Source organism: Medicago sativa, chromosome 3 (assembly GCF_051527215.1).
Source record: "Medicago sativa cultivar Bolivia chromosome 3, Bolivia_mono, whole genome shotgun sequence".
NCBI classification, from domain to species: Eukaryota; Viridiplantae; Streptophyta; class Magnoliopsida; order Fabales; family Fabaceae; genus Medicago; species Medicago sativa.
In genome coordinates this window covers 77,536,250-77,551,106 of record NC_140751.1, presented here as the reverse complement: position 1 = coordinate 77,551,106, position 14,857 = coordinate 77,536,250, and the positions used below count along the sequence as shown (strand labels likewise).

General features: G+C 31.9%; 1 protein-coding gene across 1 annotated transcript; it reads right to left on the bottom strand.

Moving 5' to 3' along the window:
- Positions 1–3,233: 3,233 nt before the first annotated feature.
- On the bottom strand, positions 3,234–12,744 carry LOC146940430 (L-ascorbate oxidase-like). The gene is made up of 5 exons (XM_085754129.1): positions 12,426–12,744; positions 11,441–11,533; positions 7,587–7,799; positions 5,040–5,234; positions 3,234–4,458 (listed from the first exon to the last, which is right to left on the bottom strand). The coding sequence occupies exons 1-5, from the start codon at positions 12,684–12,686 to the stop codon at positions 3,496–3,498; spliced, it is 1,725 nt and encodes a 574-aa protein (XP_085610255.1). The 5' UTR covers positions 12,687–12,744; the 3' UTR covers positions 3,234–3,495.
- Between the last annotated feature and the right edge of the window lie 2,113 nt (positions 12,745–14,857).

Below are 14,857 nucleotides of genomic sequence, written 5' to 3'. Positions count from 1 at the left end.
TGAACCAATAACTACTTCTTTTGTGCATCTATCATAGAGTTTTGTCGTCTCAATTTGGTAAATAATTACTTTTTAATTGCTGGAAATTAACTAAAAGCATAGCTGTATATATTGTCGCATAGCAGCAGCAACTCACACTCTGCTTGTGTCCATCAAGAGTTGGATTTAAATTAGGGTAATTGACTTTTGTGTTGATTAGAAAATGGAGATGAAGAAAATATTGAGATTCATGTTATTTGGAGATGTATTTGAGTAACTATTTTGTTTTTTTGTTCAATAAAGAAGATGATGAAGGTATGAAGATGGTGATGATGTTCATAATCTTCTTGGGTTTATTTATTTTTAATAATGAAATATTTTTTATAAAGAGGATTATCATAAAAAGGTTTGTTTAAATATTTTTTGAAATTAGAAGGAAGAAAAAATCAAAAAGGAGAAAAAAAAAATATGGTGTGAAAGGCAACACAATAACACTAGTGATTTGCTTAATCTGATGGTTCAAAAAAGCTAGTCTACGGTGGTACATATTGAGCAGGTAAACGGTATATAGCATACAACAGTCAACACACATGACATCATTCAACAACGTGGCGCATTATTATTGGATGTAAGGTAACTTCACCGAAAAAGTCAATTTAACGACTTCACCATAGAATTTTCCATGCAATTTATAGGTTTGATATTTCAAGAAATGTAAGTAAAGAATGTCTTCACTCAATTTAGTTAACATGCATGTAGTCAATTTAAAAACATCACAACCATGTGGTCTGATCCTTGGATTTGCGATGGTGGTAACGATTTTGTGACAAGTCCGATTGCTACAGGAATAGAGGATGTCTAAGTGATTTTATTGATTATACTGAATATATATAGAAGTCCGATATTATTAATATGATGTTCAACGATAGAGGATGTGAAAAACATAGAAACTATGTCTATTATTGATGAGGTGCATGATGACAAACGAATTTGCTCGTTTACCCTCTAAGAGGATAATAGTGTTCGTTCTAATTATTGCTATATTATGGAAACACTCGACGATAATAGTAATTTGTGTGTGGTGAAAAACTGGATGAAACTTTGGCAACTTAAAGTACCATAAAGGGTGAAGGTTTTTCTATGGAGGATGGCCATGGGATGTCTACCAACACGATACCGTCTGCAAACAAGAGGCATTTAGTGCAACACACGAGACTAAAGAGAGCGATGAGTGGTCGCCGGTGCATAAAACATGACAATGAGCAACTCTCGATAACTTATACGCGAACCAAATCACATCGGAATGAAAGGGATCTTGAGACCGTGCAGGTGTGAAACTGCATGGTTGAAGGAAGGCTTATAAGAATTATTTAGTACTAACTATATCAACAAGATGCATCTTCTTTCTGGTAGTCATTCCTTAAGAACTCCACAATTAAGCGTGTTTGACTTGGAGCAATTTTTGGATTGATGACCTCTTGGGAAGTTTTTTGGAAAGCGTGCGAGTGAGGACAAAACATGATAAAAAGACTCGTGTTGGTTTGTGGGGTCAGTCGACAATGCTTAAAGTCGCCTGAGATGTTACAAGTGGTATTAGAGTAGACCTCTTCCAATACGATGTTGTTTGGGGACGAACCAAGTGGAAGTTGGTGGGCATGTAACACCCGAGACTAAAGAGCGCGATGAGTGGTTGCCGATGCACAAGACATGACAATGAGCGGCTCTAGAAAACTTCTAGGTGAACCAAATCACATTGGAATGACAGGGATTTTGAGACCGTGTAGGTATGAGACTGCTTTGTTGAAGGAAAGCTTATAAGAATTTTTTGGTATTGTCTATACCAACAAGATGCATCTTCTTTTTGGTAGCCAATCCATGAGAACTCCATAGTTAAGCATGCTTGACTTGGAGCAATTTCGGGATGGGTGACCTTCTGAAAAGTTTCCCAAAAAACAAGTGAACGAGGACAAAACACGCTGAAAAAGACTCGTGTTGATTTGTGTGGTCAGTCAGATATGTTTAAATTTGTTTGGGATGTTACATTTAATGTAGCAATTGATGTTAATGTGTGAGACATACGAAATGATTGGTATGTTTTCTTTGACTGTGATAAATTGGAAGCAATATGTGAAACAGTGATTTTTTGGCACATCATCAAGGGGAATTTGAAAATCGTGGATGCTTTCGTATCTCTATTTTCCAGCTACTCGAACAATTGCCTCAACAACAACTTCTCACTTTTTTTATGACTTCATGGTGTATATGAAAAAAGAAACAACAAACTCTGGAACAATTATAAATCTTGCGTGTGAAACCCTATTGTAATGGTCGCAAGCTCAAGCAAAGGTGGGTCGTAGTGAAGAAGAATAATTGAACATTTGTAGGTCTTTCTGCCATGAACAAAGTAGATGGAGGAAACCGAAAGAAGGAAGGATGTTATGGCATTGATATGTGTCTTAGAGGAAGGCATGGCGAATATATAAATTCTAGGACAACTTGATTCCAACGATTTCTGCAACCAAAAGAGGCGGATGCAAGAGGATTAAAGGAAGCGATAAATTGGCTTGGTATTTTGGATTTGTCTAACGCATCTATTGAACTTGATTTCAAGCAAGTGGTTCACGACATTGCTGGGAGACTCAACATCAATTTCATGTTAAATGTTATTCTAGAGATTTGCAAAGCTTCAGTGAGAATATACCAAAATTTTAAGATAAGTTTCATTAGGCGACAAGCAAATAATGTTGCTCATTTGTTAGCTAGAATGTCATTATCTTATGTTAGTTTCTAAATTCATGATCATGTGTAATCTTGTATTGAGACCGTTATTATTAATGGAATGAGTTGATTTCGTTTCTATCCCAAAAAAATTATCTCATTTTGTAGTTACATTCCACTCACTTTGAATCCTTTAATTTCTTTTATTTAACTTTCACTCCTTTATTTATTTTTTATTAATCCAAACATAAACATTAATGTTAATCACACAGCAAACAATGTTATTGTTTCATTTAAGTTTTAGTCACCAAGCAATTTAGATGGGCGGAAAAGGATAATGCATGGTATGCTATCTTTGAAAATTGCTTCTAGGCACCCCATAATTATTCATTTACCCTCAACAAAAGTTAACTCTAATATTGAATAGCCTTTCCGGTATTCTACATTTTTCTTTTGTTCACCTAAAAATAATGCCTTTTCCTCATATGCATGATTTTGTTACTTCTAAATATAATTTTGAATAACTCATCTGGTAATTTGAATCAGAATAAATCAACATTCTCATAAATTATTATGAACTTAACAAATTTTCAACAAAAATAAATGCCCCTATATATTATTCATGAAGGCGAGTTGGACAAATGGCCTGATAATAAAAGAGAAACAATACATATCATAACATTAACAAAGCAAAACCACCCATAGGCCATAATGTGATGATAACTTAAAAAGAGAAGAAAGAAAGAAAGAAAAACACTCTTAGGAGATTAAGGTTTGGCATGAGTAGCTTAGCTAGTCTCAGTTGTGGGTGTTGTTTAGGAACATCTTGGCTGTAGCACCACAAGTAAGAGCATGTGTAGGTATGTTCCCAATTTTATGAACACCCTCGGCAAAAATAACACCCATTCCCAGATGCAAATGTGGTTCAATGTGACAATGAAATGCCCAAACACCAGGGTTGTCTGCCTTAAACCTTAATGCAGTCCAACCATAAGGAAATATAACTGCAGTGTTCCTCAAAGGTGCACGTGTCAAATTCAAACTTTTCTGATGAACACCTGGTTGAAATTTCCCTTCACCATATCCCAAAACCCAAAAATCATGTCCATGCAAATGCCATGGATGAACTTCACTAGTATTATCTTTTAACATGTTTGCATTTTGTAGTATCACATCAACAACCTCATTTAAGTGAAACGTGTAAACACCGTTACCCGTTGTTGTACTTGGATTAACTGGAGTTTTAAATATGTCGAAATCAAATGGGAATCTATCTGGTGGTGGATTTCTATCAAATGTATTGTTTAGTTTATATTTGATTGCTCCTAAGTAAGGTGTTATTGGCAATGTTAAGGAAACATTATTAATAGCCCATTTAGTGAAATTACCGATTTTGCTTTGGGTGTTGAGGAGGTAAATTGTGCGGTCTGCGATTTTTGGTGTCTGTGGTGTTCCCATTCTGGAAATGATTTGTTTTGTGAATGCTTTGCTGCGCTCGAAATCGTTCCATAAGGGAGTGATTGGTGGTGGTAATATAGGGAAAGTTGAGGCAGGGTTTGTATTATAGTTAAGGATTGTTAGGGCTTGTGGTGTGTCTGATTTTCTGCTTATAATGCCGATTGAGAGCCAGTAGTTTTGGTTGGGATCTTGGTCCGTGTGTAGAAGGACTGAGTAGGTTTCGCCTGAGTAGATGTCTATGCTATCAACCGTGAATGGGTGCACGTAGTTTCCATCTGCTTCCACCACAACAAGGGTGTGATTCTACATGACACAAAAATTATGGCGCACCGTTAATTGATGAATGAATGATAATAATGAACATAATAAAAAACTCTACGTTCATCGATAAAATCAGTTTAGGTCACATAACTTTATGTCAAATCTATTTCTAAAATGTGAAACTCACATTGATTTAATACAAATAAAAAAAGACACATAATTTAATATCATATCTCTTGTAATTTTTTAATCATTTATGTCTACAAATAAAGTATATATTTGAGGTTCTATTCATGCAAGAGTTGTGCATACAACCAAGCCTCCCCATTACAAAATAATCTTAAACGGCTAGTTGAGCTGGCCATGCGACACCATAGATTTGCACATCTACCAAACATTTTTTTATACACAATCGAGGATTGTTGTCGATTTTTTTCAAATATATTTTTCTAACTTCTTTGACCTATTAGTCATGTTTTCCTTGCGATGCGAATGGAATAATATAAATTATGTAACGTAAGACAATGTATACCTTTCATACCTACTACACAAGAAAGAGAGATAGTAAAATAATGCAAATATATATCTAGTAGGTCATAACTAGAAATAGATCAAAAACTTACTGAAATGGCCAAGTTGAGAGAAGCTAAGGACGTTGTACTTGCAATCCTAATTCTGTAGGTTTTTTTTGGCGCTACTTCGAGAATCTTGGGTGCGCATTCTTCACCACCTTTGAAATTGCATTGAGGCAGGGTGGTGTTCACGAAATTAGCTGCTAGGGAACAATTGAACTGCCCTCTTCCATTGATGAGCAAGCTCTAAAAAAGTCATCATAATGTATGGTGGGTTAGGAAAAAAATGTCATTCATAAGGCATGCAATTATAAATAAGAAAAAAGACAATGTTGTTTAGGTACCATATCCATGATTAAATTAATCTTATGGTATTACTTTTATTTAAAATACTTACTGTTTTGTTTTTTTGTAGAAATTTAAAATACTTACTGTAATAAGATGCTTTCACTTGTTTTATTTATTTTAAAAAATATGTTTTCCTTTATTAAAAGTTAAAGGATAAACTAAGGATATAGATCCAGCAGCACCAGTTCAGATTAATAATATAAAAATATAAAATATTATTAATAAAAAAAATACATTATTGTAATAATATAAAAATCAAATTCAAATTTCTTTCTTCAAATATGTGCTGTTGAAAAAGAAAATATTACAAGTGGAGGTGGTTGTGGCCAGCGGTGGTGAGAACTCACTTTAAGATTCAATTTGGAAGCTTAGAGGGAAATGAGATAGTGATTTTTAGAGGATAAGAGTAGAGAAAAAATAAAGAAATCTTTTAAAAATTTAAGAGAGTATTTTTTTTCAGATTTTCAGATAATGTTAATCGCATACTTTTTTTTTGGTACAATGTGTTATTTTTTTGGTCAGGTAGCTTAGTGGCTAGAATTTACCTTATAAGGTGAATAAGTGGGGTGTCCGGGGTTCGAACCCCGGCCCCTACATATAATAATGCATTGTCCTACCAACTAGCTATGCTCACGGGACCTTTTTGGTACAATGTTAATTGCATACTTATGAGTTATGATTAATATATTTAATCTTATGAGTATTATAACAATCTAAATTGGATTTAAAGCAAAGCATTATTGGCATCAACCTAAGCAATAGCCTCAAAGCCAGAAACACTTTTAGAAAGCGAAGCATAAAGCGGATATAGGTATGAGGGGAACACTGAAAAATTTCCCATATGAGAGTGCCTTTGAATAATCCAGATGAGATTGTTGTTGAAAACCATATGGACCAAAATAACTTATTAACAATGAGTATGGAGTGGGTGCAGGTGGTATATAGACTGTAGCCATGATTGTATGGGTTGAAAGAAGTTGAATAGGAAGGGTATAGTAAAGGTTGGGTGATGGTAGAGCTGAAATGGTGTTTGGGTTTCCATAAATGTATTGGTTGGAGGAAGGTAATTATGAAGGGTATGGGTTTGATGATGGTGGAGCTGAAATAGGTGCTAAGGTTGAATAATATGGGTGAGAGGTGGAGTATGCACATGGAGGAGATTAAGTGGAATATGGTGTGTGTGTGGATTGGGGAATGGAGCTATAATACTGGTGGTTGCATTGTGAGGATCGAGTAATATGGATATGTAGAAGGAAAATCAGTTATGGGAGGGTTTTGTGATCAGGATGAAGCACCAATTGATACCATCTAAAACATATCACTAAGGAAACTAGGGTTCTAAGAGCAAAAGGAGAAAAGGACAAAACTAATTAAAAAAATTAAAATAACTTTTTCATTCATTTTTATTCCCTGTCTATTGAGACCATATATACTCAATATATAGTATTCTAACTAGTTCATAGCTATCCATGTGACATAATCTTGAACACCCTAATAAAAGTACCAAAAACATTATTTTATAGGGAAAAGTAACAGAAGCATAGAAATTACAAAACGTTTAGAGAGGTCTTATATACGTTAATTAGTTATAAAAAGTTTAGGGTAATAAATAATACAATGATCAATAAAAACGTGCAAGGCTCTCTTTGAGAGTTGGGAGGGACAATGAGACGAGGACTTTGGAGAGATGAAATTAGAGTAGAAAAATTGAGAAATTTTTCAAAATTTTAAGAGAATGTTTTTGTAGAAAATAATAAATTAATACTTACGATTAATTTATTTTTTACTTCTAAGTATTATAACAAGATAGATTGGATTTAAAAATTTACACAAAACCCAACCCTCTAAAGTTCTCCATTCTTTATGATTCTTGCTTCCTTTTTTTACAAGCTCTACCCTCAAAACTCCCAAACAAAGATTGGGTTTGCTATAAGGAATTATAAAGACATGCAATAATCTTTGACTTTTTGTAGTTTTAATTTGGATCGATTTGGATTTGAACATCATAACAAACGTTAAAAGTAGTTATTATGATAGTACAAAAACAAATGTCAAACATTTTTAATGATTTAACAGTTGTGATTGATTTACGATCTAATTTTTTTTTATACTAACGATGTATATGAATTAAATTTTTATTCTATTATTATATTGATAAATATAGCTATTTTTAAGATTTGACAACATAAATGAATAAAATGTAAATTGAATGAACATGATATTTTTGTATTAAAAAAATTGAAAGTATACCTGTGGTTCACCAACCCATCTCATTGGGGCTGAAGAGAGGCCAACCTCTTGTTCTTGTGAACTTGTGTGCCACAGATCACTGAGGAGCAGATTAAACTCACCATCATAATGAAATGGCTCGCTTTGGTTGTTTGGTAAATCTACTATTAGAGAACCATACAACCCTGCTGCTCTCTGCATGCCATAGTGTCCATGATAGAAATATGTACCAGGCTGCTAGAGGTGTCAATAGAGCCCCAAATTTCAAAGCCCACTTAAAAAAGCCCCCACCAAGCCCACTAAATTAAAGCCCCTAGTTGAAAAGAATTATTTGGGGCCAAGCCCACTCTAAAATCTATTTATTTGTGGGCCTAATAAAGCCCCATACTATAATTTTTTTTCTTAACAGATTATTACGATCTTATTTTAAAAAACAACTTATTCAAAACAACTTATTCGAAACAACTTATTTATACAAAACAGCTTATTTATGCAAAACAACTTATTCGAAACAACTTATTTATACAAAACAACTTATTTGTGCAAAACAGCTTATTCAAAACAGCTTATTTATGCAAAACAGCTTATTCAAAACAACTTATTTATACAAAACAGCTTATCTATGCAAAACAGCTTATCTATGCAAAACAGCTTATTCGAAACAACTTATTTATACAAAACAGCTTATTTGTGCAAAACAGCTTATTCAAAACAACTTATTTATACAAAACAACTTATTTATGCAAAACAGCTTATTCAAAACAGCTTATCTATGCAAAACAGCTTATTCGAAACAACTTATTTATACAAAACAGCTTATTTGTGCAAAACAGCTTATTCAAAACAACTTATTTATAGAAAACAACTTATTTATGCAAAACAGCTTATTCAAAACAGCTTATTCGAAACAACTTATTTATAAAAAACAACTTATTTGTGCAAAACAGCTTATTCAAAACAACTTATTTATGCAAAACAGCTTATTCGAAACAACTTATTATACAAAACAGCTTATTTGTGCAAAACAGCTTATTCAAAACAACTTATTTATAGAAAACAACTTATTTGTGCAAAACAGCTTATTCAAAACAACTTATTGATACAAAACAACTTATTTGTGCAAAACAGCTTATTCAAAACAGCTTATCTATCCAAAACAGCTTATTCGAAACAACTTATTTATACAAAACAGCTTATTTGTGCAAAACAGCTTATACAAAACAGCTTATTTGTGCAAAACAGCTTATTCAAAACAACTTATATATACAAAACAACTTATTTGTGCAAAACAGCTTATTCAAAACAGCTTATCTATGCAAAACAGCTTATTCGAAACAACTTATTTATACAAAACAGCTTATTTGTGCAAAACAGCTTATTCAAAACAACTTATATATACAAAACAACTTATTTGTGCAAAACAGCTTATTCAAAACAGCTTATCTATGCAAAACAGCTTATTCGAAACAACTTATTTATACAAAACAGCTTATTTGTGCAAAACAGCTTATTCAATACAACTTATTTGTGCAAAACAGCTTATTTTGTATAAATAAGTTGTTTCGAATAACCTGTTTTGCATAAATAAGCTATTTTGAATAAGTTGTTTTGCATAAATATGTTGTTTTGCAGAAATAAGCTGTTTTGAATAAGCTGTTTTTGCATAAATAAGCTGTTTTGCATAAATAAGTTGTTTTGCATAAATAAGCTGTTTTGCACAAATAAGCTGTTTTGCATAAATAAGCTGTTTTGCATAAATAAGTTGTTTTGTATAAGCTGTTTTGCATAAATAAGCTGTTTTGAATAAGCTGTTTTGCACAAATAAGTTGTTTTGTATCAATAAGTTGTTTTGAATAAGCTGTTTTGCACAAATAAGTTGTTTTCTATAAATAAGTTGTTTTGAATAAGCTGTTTTGCACAAATAAGCTGTTTTGTATAAATAAGTTGTTTTGAATAAGCTGTTTTGCATAAATAAGCTGTTTTGAATAAGCTGTTTTGCACAAATAAGGTGTTTTGTATAAATAAGTTGTTTCGAATAAGCTGTTTTGCATAGATAAGCTGTTTTGAATAAGCTGTTTTGCACAAATAAGTTGTTTTGTATATATAAGTTGTTTTGAATAAGCTGTTTTGCACAAATAAGCTGTTTTGTATAAATAAGCTGTTTTGAATAAGCTGTTTTGCACAAATAAGTTGTTTTGTATCAATAAGTTGTTTTGAATAAGCTGTTTTGCACAAATAAGGTGTTTTGTATAAATAAGTTGTTTCGAATAAGCTGTTTTGCATAAATAAGTTGTTTTGTATAAATAAGTTGTTTTGAATAAGCTGTTTTGCACAAATAAGCTGTTTTGTATAAATAAGTTGTTTTGAATAAGCTGTTTTGCATAAATAAGCTGTTTTGAATAAGCTGTTTTGCACAAATAAGCTGTTTTGTATAAATAAGTTGTTTCGAATAAGCTGTTTTGCATAGATAAGCTGTTTTGAATAAGCTGTTTTGCACAAATAAGTTGTTTTGTATATATAAGTTGTTTTGAATAAGCTGTTTTGCACAAATAAGCTGTTTTGTATAAATAAGTTGTTTTGAATAAGCTGTTTTGCATAAATAAGTTGTTTTGAATAAGCTGTTTTGCACAAATAAGCTGTTTTGTATAAATAAGTTGTTTCGAATAAGCTGTTTTGGATAGATAAGCTGTTTTGAATAAGCTGTTTTGCACAAATAAGCTGTTTTGTATAATAAGTTGTTTCGAATAAGCTGTTTTGCATAAATAAGTTGTTTTGAATAAGCTGTTTTGCACAAATAAGTTGTTTTTTATAAATAAGTTGTTTTGAATAAGCTGTTTTGCACAAATAAGCTGTTTTGTATAAATAAGTTGTTTTGAATAAGCTGTTTTGCACAAATAAGTTGTTTTGTATAAATAAGTTGTTTTGAATAAGCTGTTTTGCACAAATAAGTTGTTTTGTATAAATAAGTTGTTTTGAATAAGCTGTTTTGCACAAATAAGTTGTTTTGTATAAATAAGTTGTTTCGAATAAGCTGTTTTGCATAGATAAGCTGTTTTGAATAAGCTGTTTTGCATAAATAAGTTGTTTTCTATAAATAAGTTGTTTTGAATAAGCTGTTTTGCACAAATAAGCTGTTTTGTATAATAAGTTGTTTCGAATAAGCTGTTTTGCATAAATAAGTTGTTTTGAATAAGCTGTTTTGCACAAATAAGTTGTTTTTTATAAATAAGTTGTTTTGAATAAGCTGTTTTGCACAAATAAGCTGTTTTGTATAAATAAGTTGTTTTGAATAAGCTGTTTTGCACAAATAAGTTGTTTTGTATAAATAAGTTGTTTTGAATAAGCTGTTTTGCACAAATAAGTTGTTTTGTATAAATAAGTTGTTTTGAATAAGCTGTTTTGCACAAATAAGTTGTTTTGTATAAATAAGTTGTTTCGAATAAGCTGTTTTGCATAAATAAGTTGTTTTGAATAAGTTGTTTTGCATAAATAAGCTGTTTTAAAAAAACTTTAAAGGAAAATGTTTATAGAAATTTTGGGGCTTTGGGGCCTTGGGGGCTTTTGATTTGTGGGCTTGCATGAAGGTGGGCCTTTTAATCTTGTGGATTTTTAAGCCCCATTACTATGTGGGCTGGGGCCAAAATTTCAAGGCCACGTAATATTGACACCTCTACAGGCTGCACCATATGATTAAACACCCACACGTTAATATCATATATATGTTAGCCCTAGTTATTATATTATTATAAAATAAAAGATACTCAAAAACAAAACAACAAAAGAAAAACCATTGCTGGCCTGGGAGATATATGCCACTTGATCTCAAATAAGTGATTAAACTAATCAAATATTTAATTAATTAACTAATTAATTACCCTGTCAACAATGAATCTGTAATGAAAAGTTTCTCCTGGATTTATAGCACACTGAGAGATTGCAGCAGTTCCATCAGCCCAAGGAGTTCCAATCTACAAAACATTATTATTTTAATTAGCAAACAACAACAAAAATTGTATCCTACCAAAAAAACAACAAAAAATGTATAAGGTGCATTAATTTTATTTTAAAACTCGATGAATTGACAAAAAAAATTACTTTGAACTTTTTTAGAAATTGGTCATAGATTGGATAAAACAGACAGCAAGATATTGAACAAAAACAAAAAAAAAAAATTTGTCCCAATCTCTACTCACTTAACCATAAGAAAACTTTTTACAAACTATCAAAATAATAATTTTATTTTCTATATAAAAATAGCTTCTCTCTAATAAAAAAAAAAAAATAAAAATTGATCGAACATTTTTAGAATATGTGCCTCTTTTTATCACTTTGTGTGCATGGCTATACATTTTGTTCTGCCCAAACAAAAATTGGTCCATCTTTACTCCCTGTCTCTCTCCACTCTCATGCCTTTCTCCCTTAACCCTTTACTCTCTCTCACCCATATGGTCTTTACCTCTCCTCTTCCTCTCTTGCTTGCCTACTCATCTTCGATCTCTCTCCCTAGATATCATTTTTATTTCCTCCTTCATCTTTATGAATATTTACATTCATATATATATATATATATATATATATATATATATATATATATATATATCAAGTATTGTATTAAAAGTTATATTATTTTATCAAATACATAGAAATATTAAACAAGATGCATCACAAAATTATTTGCCTTGTCCGTCAACCATCAAATACAATGAAGAGCACAAAAAATAATAATTCATGTACAGTTTAATACCGTCTGTTACTATTATGAGCAATACTTAACATTTTACTAATCAAAGACATCACTAATGTTAATTATACTTAGCTTGTGATGATTAAAACATCTAGAATAAGAGAAAGAAAATTTACCTGTCTGATTCCATGCCAGTGAATAACAGTTCCTTCTGTAGAGAGCTTGTTGGTGAGGTCAATGACAACGGTGTCACCAACTTCAGCTCTAATAGTTGGGCCAGGAAACTGACCATTGATTCCCATCACAACATGCTCTATGCAATCTGGCGTTTTGTACATGTATTCCACATCAAACTTGTAATGTTTCACTTTTGCTAATGAAAACTCAAATAACCCTAACCATATACACCAAACAAAAACAGCTTTTAACAAACTCATTATATTGTTGCTAAGCTAGCTTTTGCTCAGAGACTTTGGTCTTTTAGACTGTTTGTATAAATGAAATGAAAGATTGTATGAATTTATAAGCACGAAATAGAGATGTGTCTCGATTATAGTAGCATTACCTAGGCTGCACTTACCTCGTGCTCGTTATTTTAATCTACCAATATAGCTTGTGCTATAATTGTTATTTTAATATATATGCCAACTAATAATTGTATCTTATTATGAATCCTTCTTATAACAAAACAAGATGTATTATTTTTTATATAATACTTGAATTGGAATACATAATAGTAATTATGGTAAGAGAATAAGATTTATATATTGACCAAAGAGTCCTTGATATGTATCGATTTTGAGACGGTACTAGTGCAAAAAGAGGGAGTTGGGTTTCCTGCAACAAGTAAATCGATGCGGTCACAATAGTCATTTGATCAGGATCGAATATTATAGAAAGTATTGGTTAGGTCGAATTGTACGTGACAATAAAGACATGACAATACTAAGATAAAAGCATATTGGTCCCAAAACAAACCATCAATACATAAACATTTTTTTAAAAGGAGAATTAATCACACGATTTTTTTTAATCATATGACAGCAACATAGTTTCAGGAGTCCTATTAAAAAAACATAATTTCTGGAATCACAATCTTTTCTTTCAAGAAAAGGAATCACAATTTTTCACTAGCATAATATTCCATTTAGCTTATGCTTCAGTAAAATGCAGAGTCTACTCTACTCACGTTATGCCCAATAGAATTGATTCCATGTTCTGTACATATTTCAACAAACACAGCGTTCTCAGCAAGAAAACCATATCTAGAATGCAACATTGTGCATTTCCGATTAATACCAGCAGCAAGAACATTTGCAATCAATAAGCGTAGTGAAGTCAAACCTAGGCGTGTAAACTTGTGAGTGTTTTTCTTTCAACTCATAGAAATAGAAAGTATGAGGGTCATAATAGAAAGGGTACCCAAATAAAAGTGTAGTGTTGTCCTCAAACTAAACTGTAATGAGACAGGTAACTCAAAAGATTATCCGAAGTCGTTCCCTCTTTTCATTGTTTTCATTTTTCACTTGATCAAACCCGCACATTGCGTTCGGGCATGAACGGGTTACAAAATCGAGTCGGGTCTTGTGCTTTCCTAATATTTTTAAGCATAAGATTGATATCAGACAATCACTAATGTCTTGACTGCGTAACTACAAGAAATCGATGTCTGCTTATACATGGGTTTTGAATTTGATACAATAACTGTGTCACAAAATTATTCGTCTAAGTCGTCTGATATGAAGTCAACAATTGTGATAATTTATAGTTGATTTTGATATTGTGTAATTGAACCATTTAATATGCAATTAACCGCTGAGATGCAAAATAGTTTATAATTGCATGATTTTTCAGCGGTAGGCAAGCCGGATCCGTGCATATGATTGCCACTTACATTAAAATTTTGCAAGTATAAATGTATAATAGACAAAAAAATGGAATGTCGTGACAACGTTGTAAATAAAATAAAGTAAAAAAAATTCATTTTTAAAGTATATAAATAGAGTGTCTGAGGTTCGAACCTTAATCCCTATATATATTATTCAAAGTCTCTTATCAAGTGGGCAGGGCCGGCCCCAGGCATAGGCCGGGAGTGCGGCGGCCTAGGGCTCATGCCTGTAGGGGGGCAAATTTTTTTATCTGTGGGGGTGTATATAGCCAGAACTGAATTTTGGGGGGTTTATATAGTAAAATTTACCAACAGATAGGCCCAAAACATTGACATTGAAGACTGGGCTGAAGTCTGTTATTATTTTGGCCCTTTTGATCCATTTTGCTATATATACCCCATACAAAACAAATCTTTCTATTTACACCCTCCAAAATAAAAAATTGGACCCTTTGTTCCTAATAATGTGCCAAGAAATTTGTGATTTTTTTTTTTGGGTCCATTGTTCCTAATAATCTTTCTTACTAATATTAAAAATATTTGTGATATTTTTAGTTGAAAAATTGGGAGAATTTTCACAACTAAACAAATTATATTTTAGTTGAAAATGGACCTACTAGAATAATTTCAGTCTACTTCATAGGAGAAATTGTTCTCTAATTCTATGGTATTTTTTTCTATGGAGTATTTGATTTATTTGAAGATGTTGCCTAAAAAAAC